At 43.4% G+C, this 14195-nt stretch overlaps 1 protein-coding gene across 4 annotated transcripts; it reads right to left on the minus strand.

The window, feature by feature from the left end:
* Positions 1-245: 245 nt before the first annotated feature.
* On the minus strand, positions 246-14195 carry LOC121585149 (rho GDP-dissociation inhibitor 1). Of its 4 annotated transcripts, none has more exons than XM_041901525.2 (6): positions 14093-14195; positions 5036-5231; positions 3641-3724; positions 2851-2927; positions 2557-2620; positions 246-2112 (listed from the first exon to the last, which is right to left on the minus strand). In XM_041901525.2, exons 2-6 carry the CDS (start codon positions 5223-5225, stop codon positions 1913-1915), a joined length of 615 nt encoding a protein of 204 aa, XP_041757459.1. In that variant the 5' UTR covers positions 5226-5231; positions 14093-14195; the 3' UTR covers positions 246-1912. The 4 variants fall into 4 exon arrangements, with proteins under 4 accessions (XP_041757459.1, XP_041757456.1, XP_041757457.1 ...); XM_041901522.2 differs by having other exon boundaries at positions 3641-3727; XM_041901523.2 differs by having other exon boundaries at positions 3641-3727; positions 5036-5228; positions 14093-14192.

Raw genomic sequence — 14195 nt, forward strand, 5'->3', positions numbered from 1 at the left:
GGTTTTTCATTTTAATATTTTCCTCATTCTCTTGTGTACAAACTTCATGTGATATGGTCTTCTATGCATTGGTAGACGACCATCAATGTTCTCAACATTGTTCTGTTCAATGAGAAAGCTTGCGTGTGTGTGTTAGATGGAGCATGTATGATAGATGGGTAAAGATGGTTTACAGAATGTTGTACTTCACAGAAGAACAGTGTAAAAAGTAACATGTCTTCATTGATTAAAAAAGACACCATGACTTCCAGTCTGAAGACTTTAATGTGACACAGGTGAACAGTAATCTCCAGGTGGCATAGGAGTAGTTACAAAGAATCAAAACCATACTGAAAATGATCCAATGAAGCATACTGAACCAGTGAAACCAAACAAAGCCCGAGCCCTACATCATAGGTTATGACGTTGAAAAATGGAGTGTACAAAAATAACAAGGTTATGTAGTAGTAAGAGGTCTTGGCCGTTCTCGTTCTACTTGAAACTCTGGGTCTGTGTACAAGTTAGACCTGACCTAAAACATCAGGTCCAGGAGTCTATACACAGGGTCAAAGTTCAACTATTTGATGTTGAGCACCCATTCTGAATGTCTGAAAGTCAACAGACCTTAGCAGAGAGCAGCTTGTGGTTGTAAAGGCTAGAGGCACAGCCAGTTTTGGTAATCCTGGAGTCGATTCATACTCGAGGTGAGCGGATTAACAACCCTTGTGTGACATTCCTCTCTGCCCACAAGGCCCCATATGAGACGCTACAGTAATGGAGTTAGTGACTGAAAGAAGGCCTCGAGATCTGCTTAGAGGGCATTTGACAACTAAGAAAAAATGTGCTCCTTAACAAAACCAGGTTCTTTATATTAAACACATTCATGTCAGCAAACGGCACTGAAGGTGGTCCACATTGAGACCACCTGACATGGTGAGGAGGGAAGGGAGCAGAGATGGCCGCTGTTCACTTTCATGGTCTACTTCTACTGGCTAATCTAGAAAGAAGGTACAAGCATCTCAATGGTCTGTCTGATCATGTTAGCACCTGCACATTTAGCCTAATACTCTTTTACTCAAACCCTGTTGGAGGTTCTCGTAAGAATCTGACAGTTCTTGTTCTAAAGGCAAATGGCTCTTAGTGATCATTTCCTTCATCGTTAGTTCTACAGGAATCCTCTTTAAGGCCACATGGCTGCTGAATGAACTAGGTAGGGAGGTCAAAACCCTGATCAGGGAGAGGCACACTTGCACCTTCAGCAGGGGGTCACAGTGCCTCTGGCAGACTGGCGGTAAGTGCTGTTGATGCCGCCTCTTAACCATTAGGCATTCACACCAGTTCCAGAATAAACAAAATTGTGTGGACTCTGGTACATATAATCTGCTCAAAGGCTTTCCACTGACAGAGGGCAACGTCAACAAAGAGTACAGTATGGGCCTACAACAGCCTTTAACACACAGCAACACCCCCTTTAAAATGCATTACAAGGCAGATCATGGTCATATAAAACAAGCGGAAGGAAGGGGGGGTAAAAAGGAATGTAAGACAGAAGACGGGATGAAGGGGGAAGGATTGAGGAATTCACACAGCTGATTACCAATGACATCCATATGAAGAGCATTAACAGATCAATCTATCGGTTTTTTCATTATTTTTTAAAATATTTATATACAAACTAACAAACACAAATTCATGATTGTGCACATGGTTTGCTTTCTCTACATATTCAATACTCAGCTTCACAAGGAGTGCATGTGGGGGGGAATGGCATGACAAAGTGATTGGAATGAAACTACAGCAGGGATTGGGGTGGACGAGAGAGCAATTTGCCTTAATTACTTATCACATAATTATAAATTCAAAATAATGGTGGGGGAATAAGACTGAGGGATGAACAGAAGAGGGGATGGGGAAGAATTAAGTTGACGGGGACTCAGTCTTTCCACTCTTTCTTGATGTTGAGGTTCCACTCCCAGGAGAGGTGGTCGTGCTTATCGTCATCAGTGAACTTGGACTTGATGTTGTAGGTGCCGCGGGCCAGCATGCCTTTAGGGGCCTCCTCCAGAGGGGTCAGGAACTCATACTCTGCCGGCCGCGGCCCGTAGCTCCCTACCATGTAGTCTGACTTGTCAACTACACAGAGAGATGAATGAGGGAGAAAGGAACGAGAGGGGCTTAGATTTATTTTTCAAAGTTGCCTCTGTTGATAAAAACAGGCCACCTTTCTGCGTCATCAAATACAAAATATTTAGGCCACTCCGGAAGTCATTTAATGACCGCGTAGGAATGCCAATGTAAATACCTCATCTACCAACTTCACCTAATTACTGTGTGCACAGGTGAATACAGTCACCTGAGTTGACCAGGCCACTCTAACATCCAATCCCAGATACACCCCTAACCCCTGTCTCCAATGCACTTGTTGTGGATAACTGAGATAATTGGATAAGTATAAGCAACATGGTCATATTCCCACGTTGTCCTCTAGATGGAAGGTACACTATATTGCTTAACCTTATCCGGGCTTCTCAAATCCTCACAGTAGACAGAGCAAGACAATGAAACGGCAGAACTTACCCTTGACTCCTTTCCTGTAGGTCTGCTGGGCATACTTCAGTCCCGACACAATCTCCTTGTTGACCTGCAGACAGAGACAACAGTCAGTGATGAGGTCACATCCTCTTTCCACATCCACCCTTCGGATAAGACAGCAGCCCTTTCATGATAGGACATGGTGTGTATTCTGCTTACAATTGAATTTCAATGACCAAAATAGCTTGATAGTGGCCAGGCTGACACTGGTCATGTTAGTTCGATTGGATTAACAGACAGACAACACTTTGGTGAAAAAGGCCAGGCTCATTCATTTACCTTGAAGCTGATCTTTATCCTGTACTCCACGCCTTCCTTCAGGACAAAGGACTGTTTCTTAAAGGATTCCAGGTCTCCTGAGGGGGTTGAGCAGAGGGAAAGAGGCAGCCAGACCACAGAAAGAGAACATCAGAGACCCTCAGGCAGAGTGAATGCAGGAGAGGAGTATATAACCCTGTTCCAATACGTGCAATGTGCAAAGTTCTTCCCTGGAAGTAATCGTGTTAGACTGGATAGGTGAAAGGCGTCAGATCAGTGATTCAGCGTCTTTAAAAATGCAAGGCAAGTATTCCAACAGGGCTGTAGCCTGCTATTAGTGTCCACTAGATGGTGCTTCCCTGTATGTGAGTTCAGCTCTATGGCCTTGGTTTCTTCCCTGTAGTTGGCTCTACAGGCCATATGAGGACAGAAGTGTCTCAAACCAGCAGAAGAAATGCCTCATTAACTCAAATAATGAACCAATCCATTACGAATGGCACATGGAATTTGCCTAATATGTTGACTGGAAAACGTATGTTTGTAAACCATAGCTGGCCAGGTGTTGCGGCTGCTATGCACAATTGCGGCTGCTATGAGGCAATGTCTCTTGTCTCCAATGGTAAGCTTTAGTTCCACCCTCACACATTCATGTGGAAAATATTACATGTGCTCACTACAAAGGCTTCTTTTCACACTAAAACAGAAGTCTTTCAATATGGCCAGCCTTTCCTCAAAAGGTGCACCTCAGTGTATTCAGAAACACAACCTCTAAATACCACTCGTACTACAGCCACTCTGCTGCTCTACTCACCCTGTAGGTCAAGGGTCAGGGGCAGTGGCGCCGTCTCACACATCAGGGTCAAGCGTGTCACCTGGACATTGGGAGCGTTGGGGTCTACTGGGACAATGGGAAAAAACAAAGCAAAGTATAAAATAGTTAAATGGTATACACAAACAAAATGGACTATTATAAGCAGTGCACATTTAATTATTTAGAGTCTAAGATGTTGGGGGAGGGGCTTAAGATCATTTCGTTTTTTGACTTTGAAGTTTAGGACCAAATATGAACAAATGTTGATAAAATAGAAACGCATTGAATAACACATTCATAAATGGCAAAAAGTACAGTCAAAAACGAAATCATAAGAAACAAGGTTTTAAAAGTGTATGTCCTAAGTCTAGGTGATATATATTTTTTAACTACTCTGGAAATATTTTTTTTTTTGGGTAGACACAAAACTACCTTCATACTTCCATTCGTTTATTTTCACCGGTACCGGTTACATTCAGATGAGTCGCGTGACACAAAATGGAGACCGTGTTCGTGAGAAGCTCCCCTTTCCATAGGTTGGTCATAATAGTTTGCAGGTCAAACTGTTCCGACGCTACGGACTTTTACGCGAGAAACCGATTTTCGGGATGTCTCATGGTCTGACAAACACTGCTTTAGCTCTGCCACCTTTCAGATGCAGAAGTGCGACACTGCCGGATGCGGTGGATTGATACGCATCCAAATGCAAAAAAAAAAAAAAGCTTAAATTGATTTTGATGGGGATTTTTTTGTTATGTAACTTCGATTGATGAACCGGTGCGTCAATCAACTCTAGGGAGTTAAGTCAATAGACTGAAGCAGAGAGCTACAGCAGTTCATGAAGAACAGTTCAACTGTGGATAATGACATTTGCAACGGATGGAAGTAAGTATCAGACATAAACAATGTGAAGATATTTCCACCAGCGATCATCTCAGTCTATGATACTGCAGCTCTAACTAAAGCCCAGGCAGCGTGGCCTCCTTTCCAGTCAGTAGCCTGTATCTACCAGCCTGTATCTAGCTCACAGACTGTTGCAGGTGTCAGCTCCTGACCAGTCTGAGGAGGGCTAACTGTCACTGCTGTACCCACTGAGCACCAAGACTGCCAGCCTATTGCCCTCTTCTTCCCTCTCTTATGGGATTTGCAAACTCATTCAATTAAATCCCTGAAAAGAAAGCCTGCTGAAAGACTTGAAAAGTAGGTAGGAGGGAATTATAAGAAAATAAACAAAGATGGTTGCACTAGATGTGGATGTGGGTCTGTTTGTTTATCAGGTCGAGAGAGAGAGAGAGAAACAGTCTGCAGGGCTGTTGTGTCCAAATTGCATGAGTATGTCTGCAGCGTGTGTCCGTATGTCTCTACAACGTGTGTAGTTGGAGCAGCAACACCAACCTGCAGCCGCGGCGGCGTTCCCTAGCAGGGCCTCTTTGTACTTGCGCAGACTCTCGTCGTCCTTGTCCAGCTCCTGGATCTCCTGCAGACTCTTCTGGGCGGGGGGCTTGTAGTTAACCCCGCCCTCCGCCTCCTCGTTGGCCGCTGCGATGGCCGCCAGCTGTTCCGGGGTGGGATCCTGCTCTGCCATAGTCTACTGAGAGAGAGAGAGGGAGACACACACAGGTCAGGAGGCCTGGTCCAATACGTTGAAAATACATCAACTAACTGCAAGGCAAAACAATGTAAAAACACTGTTGTTGCGTAGTGAGCACAAAACACTTGAAAAAGCCCTCCAAGGCACTGTCTTACCGAAAAACATAAAAGTATTTATTAAGTTACATCGCAGGAGGACAAGATTAAAAACAGCACACTTGAGCGTACTCTCTGAATACTTTGTCAGGGTGAAATATTGGTCCTCCCTACAGTACCTGGACTTAAGGTAAATCACTGGTCTGAAATGACAGAATTGGTAAAAGATGTGTAGTAGAGACCTCACATGCTACTATCCAATGAATCATGTGAGTTTGGTTATTATTACAAGGGAGGGAGGAGGTAAGGATGTTTTATTTTCAAACTATTCAAGCAGGGCCAGAGTTTGAAAGATGGTATCAGCAAAGACGGTTTAGTATGAACCAATAAAAATCCCCGATCACGTAGGCGATGTCATGGCGATGTTGGCTAGCTAAGCTCATGCGCAGAAACACGTCATCAGGTCTAGCGGTCGTCTCGCACCGAACTGCGCATGTGCAGGCCGTCAAATCAAAGTTGTTTTTGGCAAAAATTTAAACGAGTCAGTTTGTCACTTTCACAAGTAATAACATGTTTCTAGGAAATTTTTCATTTCTCTCATTGACTTCTCAAACCCCGGTCTGGTCTGAAGTCTGCTTCGCAGAACATCAGAAGTCTCACGATGTTGGGCCTCTGGGTTTAGAAACTCTGTGGTAACAGTCAACACACCACTTCCCAGATGCTCATTAAGTTCCTTTAATTAAATCTTATTTGCATGCAGTGTGGGGCAGGCACCAAGTTAATAGGGTTTCCTGGTAGATAATGGATTTACATCCTTCTCTCATTGCACATTGATCTCAGCAGCCTTATTGCTGCTGTGAAGCAATACCCAATCACACACACAGAGCCAGGGCATGTGACTGAGCCTGACCAGAGCTTTCTATTGAGATAAAGCTTTCTGGGCCTGACTCACACGTCCTGGCTTGGACTACATTGGACCACGGAGGGCTGGGTGGTCGAAATGCAGATCTTTATCTCAACTCAAACCCTCTCCCTCCCTCCTCTACCACACTGTAGTGAGCTACAGTCAGGCTTCTGTGGATCAAGCAGATAACATGCTAATGTGGGGAGCAGCACTGCATTACCAGTCAACATCAATTAGGGTCTGGGGAGAGTGATGCTACGCAGGAATCAGGACAATGATATTAGGGGATATGTAGATATTCCATAAAAAATCTGCCGTTTCCAGCTACAATAGCCATTTACAACATTAACAATGTCTACACTGTATTTCTGATCAATTTGATGTTATTTTAAATGGACAAAAAAATTGCTTTTCTTTCGAAAACAAGGACTATACTAAGTGACCCCAAACTTTTGAACGGTAGTGTATATGTCTAGCTGGTGTAATACCTCTTCTATACCGAGGTGATTTCATAACACTGCAGCTCTGTGGTTTCTGTCTTCCTTCCTGCAGACTGGCCTCCTTGTTCCTCTTGTGGTATTTTGAGTGATTGGCACAGAGCGCCTCTCTGTATCCCTGTACACACCACAGACAGTCAGCAGTGTAGAGTCCTTAGTGGTAGCAGTTCAGCTTGATGGAGCCAATGCCGTGCTGCATTTTCCACTGATACATTAGTGATTTACTGCAGTACTGTATCTCTAATACTTTAAGGCATACTTTACCACAGACCAATAGTTTTTTCCCCACAGCAATAAATGATAGGCCTATTCCTTCTCTGGGTAAAAATCTTAAACTCTGCACCGACAGGACAGGTCAAGGCTACTTCTAGTGCTTTTATCAGCTTACTGTACTTTGTTAAGTGGAATTTCAACTGAGAGACTGTAAATCCATTGACTCAATGTGTTACTGGGGAACAGACACCAGCTGGCCCAAATTACATGACAACAAAGCAAATCAACTTGGAAAAAGCTAATCAACTTGGCCTGTGCTGTAGCACTGTGTAATTACGCCGTAATACACAAGTGTATTACAATCAATTAACTGAGCAACATTGAGTATCTCTGACGAATTGTAAAACAGAAAATGGCAAGGGTAAGATTACTACTTTGACAAAAGGCGCAGGTAGACCTCCACTGACACAATACAGAACAATGCCAGTATGTTTGTGGATGTCAGTCAGTTCACAGGAAACCACCTAACCAACAATGAGACAGGAAGCCTAGGCTATGCTATATATCACACACTGTCATGCTCATGCAGTAGTAGAGTTTGAAACATACTTGTTCTAGGACCACATGCCAATATATTGAGAGAAACCTTAGGCCCATAACAATAGTAGACAAACATTCCATAACAAAACAGGCCTGTGCTCTAAAAAGCCACGTAGAACACCTCGGGGGAAGAGCAATGTGTGAAAGATGCTGATAAAACGACTTTCCATCACACCAATGTTATTATTGGGCTACACACAAACACACACTGCAAAGAGAAGTTCAACATTGATGTTGCGCCATGAGAAAGGCTCCAGATGTTGAACACAGATGCCGATATTATCTCGGTGACATAACACAACATAAAATCCCAGCTCAACACGCAATCCCAGCAACAGTACATTTTTTTTAAAATCACACCACTGCAAACAAGGCTCCTGCCAGGCTCTCAAACCTCTCACCACACTAACCAGAGTTCCACCCCCTCCTCGCTCTGTAATCCTCTCCCTCCCTCGGCCCCTCTCTGTTTTGCATAGCGCCTGGCATACACAGATGGACCTGCGCCAAGCAGGAACAGGGAGCACATTGCAAAACCTTTCCCAAACAGGGCCTCTCCACATTCCCATTAAAGCAGAAATTCCTGTTCTGTTAGCAGTAGTATGTTTTGGCAGCTCAGCTTTGCAAATGTGTGTGAAGTTGGAGAAATAGTGAGAGGGACTTGTTGTTAGGAGTGGGAGGATGGGACCAGATTCAGGGATAATGTGCCATCTTTCTCACATCATCTCTATTAATTTGGCAGTCTCTCCTTCTCATGTGCCAGCCTAGATCCAGTCCTGAGCATTGGTGGACTGCCGCTGCATACCGAGCTGTCCCCCAAGGGGAAGGGGTGGAGGAGTGGTGTCGTGATAAATGAGAGGGACATACTTTAGGAGTGCCATATTTCTCTGCTGCTTACGCACACCACAGCACAGTCCCTCATGACTGACCTGGTGCGGGGTCAAGCAGCTACAGCTGGAGGGGACGTGTGCTTCAGAATTAGTGGATCAATAAAGAGAGGGGGTGAGATCAGGAAAGAGTGACAAACAAGAGTGTGAAAAACAACAAGCATACTGTTGGGAGTACTAGGATGGGAGACGGGGGCTAGAGTTAAAAATAGTACAATGCAACAATTATGACAATACACATTTTAGTAGAAACGGATATGAAGCACCACCCGAGCAGTGACCCCACTTCAGTCACACACGTTTATCATTTTGGCCATTGCTTGGCATGACTGCCTAATGCCCAGAGGCAAACAAGTAGACTATAAACACTGTTCAATAGTTGGCAGCCATCTCATTCTCAACACAGTTTGGCTTGCATAGAGAAAGTGAATGGAGCACATTCAGTTTCTGGCTTGACCTACCACGTCAAGATAATGATTCATATGCAATCTTCACTAAGCACGAAATTGAGGTCCATTGAGCTCAATGAAATAGATTAGGCCTAGTTTCAACAATAACATGAGTCCCAATAAAAAAAATTCCACCAGCTGACACGGCACCAATACTGACTGACTACAGAAATAAATAGGCCTTGTTTTGCTCATCGCTGCTAGTGACGTGTTTTGGTATAACTGAGGTATAAATACGGGTACTGATCGGCTCATGTGTCAACATTGAACCCCTCTCACTGGTTCTTACCATTGGCAGCTAAATACCACTAGCTTTAATTGGAGGATTATCCCCATTTGATCAGGTTCAGGAACACAGTCATCCAAACACTCTGCTTTCTAGAGTAGCTGACACCCAGATTAGGGCTGTTCCTTAGCAACAATTAGAGCAGTAAGATTATTGGGATAGAGATGACTGCTAATAAGGCATTGGGGGATAGTGAAGGGGAAGTGTTTGGGGGTGTCAGTTGTGACGCATCAAGAGGATTCCACTGACAAACCTCATTGGTGTCCTCTAGAGATTCAAGGGTCTTCATTACCAAATTCAACAAGGGCGAGATACGCCTCCTGAGGTGATGAAAATGGCTAAAGACATTGTGGTTGGTGGAGGAGGCTTTCTGTAAGCAGGACACAAACATAAAGCAGTTCAGCACAGGTCAGAGTTAGAGGGGAAACTGACAGGAACTCAAAGACAAAACGTTAAGTTCCTCTTTTCCTTCAAAAGTTATTTTATAGTTTTAACTCTGAAAATGTCTTTGTCAGAAACCTGATCTTAAGCCAAGAAAAAAGGTTAACAAGAAAGGGTTCCTCCATGAAATTGCCAGCTCATAAATCATTCCTCTGTAGTAAAGGTCACATAGCTTTCCACTTTTTCTATTCGTCTAACTAACCCATTCACTGTGTACTCTCATAGGACTTCACCTTTGACATTTCACAGGGAAGAGTACAGGAAAAGGACAGCACAAGACTGACAGCAATTCAAATTGAATTTTAATAGATGACACGATACATTACAAATGCTAAAATAAAATAAACATAGCATTTACTGCAATCTAGTGTCACAGCCATGTCCCAGTTCTCAGGCGGGGTAAAAAAAGTGACCGCCCAAGTGTGTTCTGCAATAGAGTACAGCTGGCATTGTCCAAAAGCTACAGTTAGCTTTAAAACACAGAGGGGAAGGAGACATGTCAGTCAGGACTAGAGAGGAAGGGATTGAGAAATCACAGATTACGTCATCATTAATTGGGCCTAACACCAACGCCAGGCCTCTGATAAACCTACCTAATCACTGACACAACCACCTCCAGGAACGTTGTGCTGTACCAACCTTAGATTTGGCAAGCAGCCTGGATACTCTTTTTATCCTGACTGCTGATATCACACACAGAACATCTATGGCTAGTTTGATCCTCTCTGTTCTGTCTCGCTCTCTCCCATAGGCCTAGCTCTGAGTGTGAACTTTTGCATTTCTCTCTTTCCTCCCCACAGGACGCCCTGTTTCATGTGTCCTTGTGTGTAGCTTTGTGACGCCCTTCTAGACTTCTGTGCCATTTACCAGTGCTTGACTTCCTTGTGCTCTGCAGCACTTTTGTCTGCTATGATTGTATGTTTCCTTCTTGTTCTGCCGAAAACATGACTCACATCCGCTAGTTAGAGAAGAGAGCGGTGTTTAACCACACCGTGTTGGACTGTACTTAAACACACATCGTAATGCAAAAGACTTCTAAATGATCCCCTTGACTTCACCTGTAAGCCTTTCTCCACCTGACGATATCCCCATTGCAGTCTTGATTTGTTAGCAGGTATTCAGGTAAGCAACGCTGGCTTTATGTAATGTCAACAGACACACGCTGGGCTGCTGCACAAAGCAGAGGATGAAGCACTAAATACAGAACAGTGCCTTCAGGAAGGAGGATTGCAGCCAGGAACTCCTGGCAGAGCTGATGCAATGCAGTAGGCACTCATTTCCACAGAGTGAGACATTAATAAACAGAGCAGAGAGGAGCCAAAATTGAGGAAGCATCTGATGAAAGAAAAATATATTCTACCTCAAGGGGGAAAACTAGAACATATACGGTCTGAGCATTAAAAATAGCCGGTCTGAGAAATCACTCTGTATAGACGCAGCAGGAAGCCAAGAGTGAATGGGAGTGCCAAGGTGCCAGCTGAAAGGTCAGGGCTCTCTCCCTGCACGGTGGGGGGGCCTAGCGAGTAGCGACACATGCCCGGATTATGTCTGCCTCCCTTGGCAACAGCAAGGCATCAGCAGCCACTATGGACAGTAATAAGCCTACTGTTGTATGGTGGCTCCATTCAGTTGGGCTTTTTAGTGTGGTGTCATTGACAGAGCAATGACCTGATGATGGGTGGTAAACTTGATGGTACTAGTCATGTGGTCAGAGGAACATCTCAACAAAAAACAAAAAAGTATGCACGGTGTAACATTTCCCCTCTGGTGGATGACAACAATGACTAAATAAGGACATATCCAGCATGAAGGGAAGCCATTTCCTTTTGAATCAGGTGTATGTGAAGGCTGATATCCCCTGGGGGGCTTCTGGTCTGTTGTTCAGGCTAAGCTACAGTACAATGAGGAGGAACAGCAGAAGAGAAGAGCTAATCTTTAACACTGCTGTATGTGTGGAGATGCTGGCCAGTGTCCTCGTTTCTAGTCCCTTGCGAGTTAGAGCAAAAACAGACGGGACTGACGTGCCACTTAAAGGCAGAAAGAGGACAGATAGCCAACTGGCTCTGAGAGAAAAGGAGTCGCCATCAGGCCTGGTTCTTGTCAGGACAGGCCATAGGAGTGGGAGGAATGTGTGGGAGGCGTCATTAAATGCCTCCATACATCAATTGTGGAGAGTTGTCTTTATGTCCACTGTGTGCTAAATATTGTAGGCCATCAGATGGTGCTGTGCTCAACCCTGAATTTAATCTCCTTTGGTTTACTACAATTTCCCCAGCCAGATCCCCTCTCTTAATGCAGAGTGACAGGGAAGTAGAGGCAAGGAGAGAGAAGCGTAGCGATTAGCCACAGCAATGTAGCCTACCCTTTAATGGTGGTTAGAAATCAGCTGGGAGAGAGATGGAAGCTTGCTCACTTTTAAGATGAAAAATAGCTGTGCATCTTGATCAAAAACCAGGTTAAGATTGGTTCCTGGAATCATGTGGAGTAATGTCCAAGGCATGTGGTTGTCGAATGAGAAGTTAACACTTACATGTCAATCCAAAGGCTGGAATATTCTCTAAAAAGTCCTATTAAATAACATAGCATAGAAAACATGAAACCAATTATTGTTGATTAGGTGTACTGAAAAACATCACATCAGGGATTTCAAATCTCTAGTCCTATTCACAACAACAAAAAAGCCAGTAGAAAAACAGCATTCCCAGATGAGAAAGCAATGGTAGTGGTGAGCTACCATTGATTGGATAGTGGTAAAGGGGACATAGATGCCCACAGTATCCCTATGGATCAATACATCGCCTCTCTCCATTGCCACAAACTGACAGGGCAATACAAAACGCCACATGAACTGAATAACACAGCCTAGTGACGCCCTACGGCTGAAAATAATCCTTCTACCCCCCCACCCCAAAAAAAACCAAATATATATATATATATAAATAAATAAAACAAATGAAAATTAAAAATATAATAAATCATAAGTTATTTTTTATTAGAAAAACAAACAAAAAATGGTAAAGTGGTTGTCCCACTAGCTATCATAAGGTGAATGCACCGATTTGTAAATCGCTCTGGATAAGAGCGTCTGCTAAATGACGTAAATGTAAAATATGAAGACGCAATTTGGCTCCGAGTGTATATCAATTAAGTCAACAGTACATGCCCCTGGACCTCTGGAAATATTACATATTAATATGTAGAGTTATTGTTTTTATTCCTGTAGCATTGAACATTGTAAGCTTGTTGAGTTAACAATAACAAGGCTAGGGGACCTTTGAGCTGCTTAAACATCCAGCAGATGCTGTAGTGTTCTGATGTAGGTCGATAAGCGCAACAATTGGAGCAGTTTGAGTATGTCGAAATGTGAGTATGTTTGCTTTACCTTACAGATATTGTAAATTATTTTACTTACAGTGAGTCAACTACCTGTAAATAAATAATACTAGGAGGAAAAGGTTACGTTTGGTGAAGACCTAAGACTCGCCCTGGCCTGGGCCTACTCTCAAACAGAAGGAACAAGAAATCTACCGCGCCATTCGTCAGAAACAGGAAGGAAAGGAGGCATCATGTTCGGAAAAAGTCAGCCCTCGCAGTTTTGCAAGCATGTCACCGCCAGTCTATCGGGTTACTGGGCCTAATGATTTTCAGAAAATATGCACACGTTTGTATGCCATATATACATACACACACACACACACACACACACACACACACACACACGTCCTAACAGATAGGCTGACTGGGTTTAAAAGTTGAATTATGTCAAGTGTGCCAGTCAGTTGGTGAGTCATCCTGGGTCTGTCAGTCAAATCCGAATTTAGGCCTATTTTAAATACAGATCTGTATCATCACACTCACTTTCAGAGAGGGGTTATAAATAATATTTGTACCAATTTACAGGATTTTCTCATTTCCTTTAGTAAAGTTGAAGAAAAACGTGTTTAATTAATGAATAATCGCGGACAATGAACTTGCATTCCAGGAAGTGGCAACTGCTGACAAAATGTGAGCAACTTTCATGACATCAAAAATGTGCCTATGTATACCCATTCATTGGGTCTGATAAAAAAAAGTTACTTGTTTGCTCTTGAATAGGGTTGTTTTACAATTCATTTAATTACTTGCTTAGTCAACAGGATCAATTCACAGATCAACTTAGTGGGTACTCACAAGAATAGCCTAACTCCATGGACAGAGATGACTTATCACTGTATAATTAAATTAATGGAACTGCCAACAACCACAGAGCAAACAAAGTGACAACAGTTCCTGATCTGCGTCACAATTAAGATGAGTGGTCTACCGTAGTCGATTGAAGCTAGCTATCATGTTGCAAGTTGCTAGTTAGCTTGTAACAAATTGCAAAAGTAACCAGAGCTCGCGAATTTGACCTACCACTAATTGACGTACAAAAGAGCTATCAACGTTGAAGCTTAAATTCAATACAGACAAAATGTTTGAAAAGTTGATAAAACATTTGCTCGGACCTTACCGTTATGCTGCTGCTACGCTGGAGTACGCGCCACTAAATGGCGAGGAGGGAGCAGCTCAAATCCAACGCACAGCACGCTTCCGGGAATATTGACGCACACTAC

The sequence above is a fragment of the Coregonus clupeaformis genome, chromosome 7, assembly GCF_020615455.1.
Source record: "Coregonus clupeaformis isolate EN_2021a chromosome 7, ASM2061545v1, whole genome shotgun sequence".
Classification (NCBI taxonomy): Eukaryota; Metazoa; Chordata; class Actinopteri; order Salmoniformes; family Salmonidae; genus Coregonus; species Coregonus clupeaformis.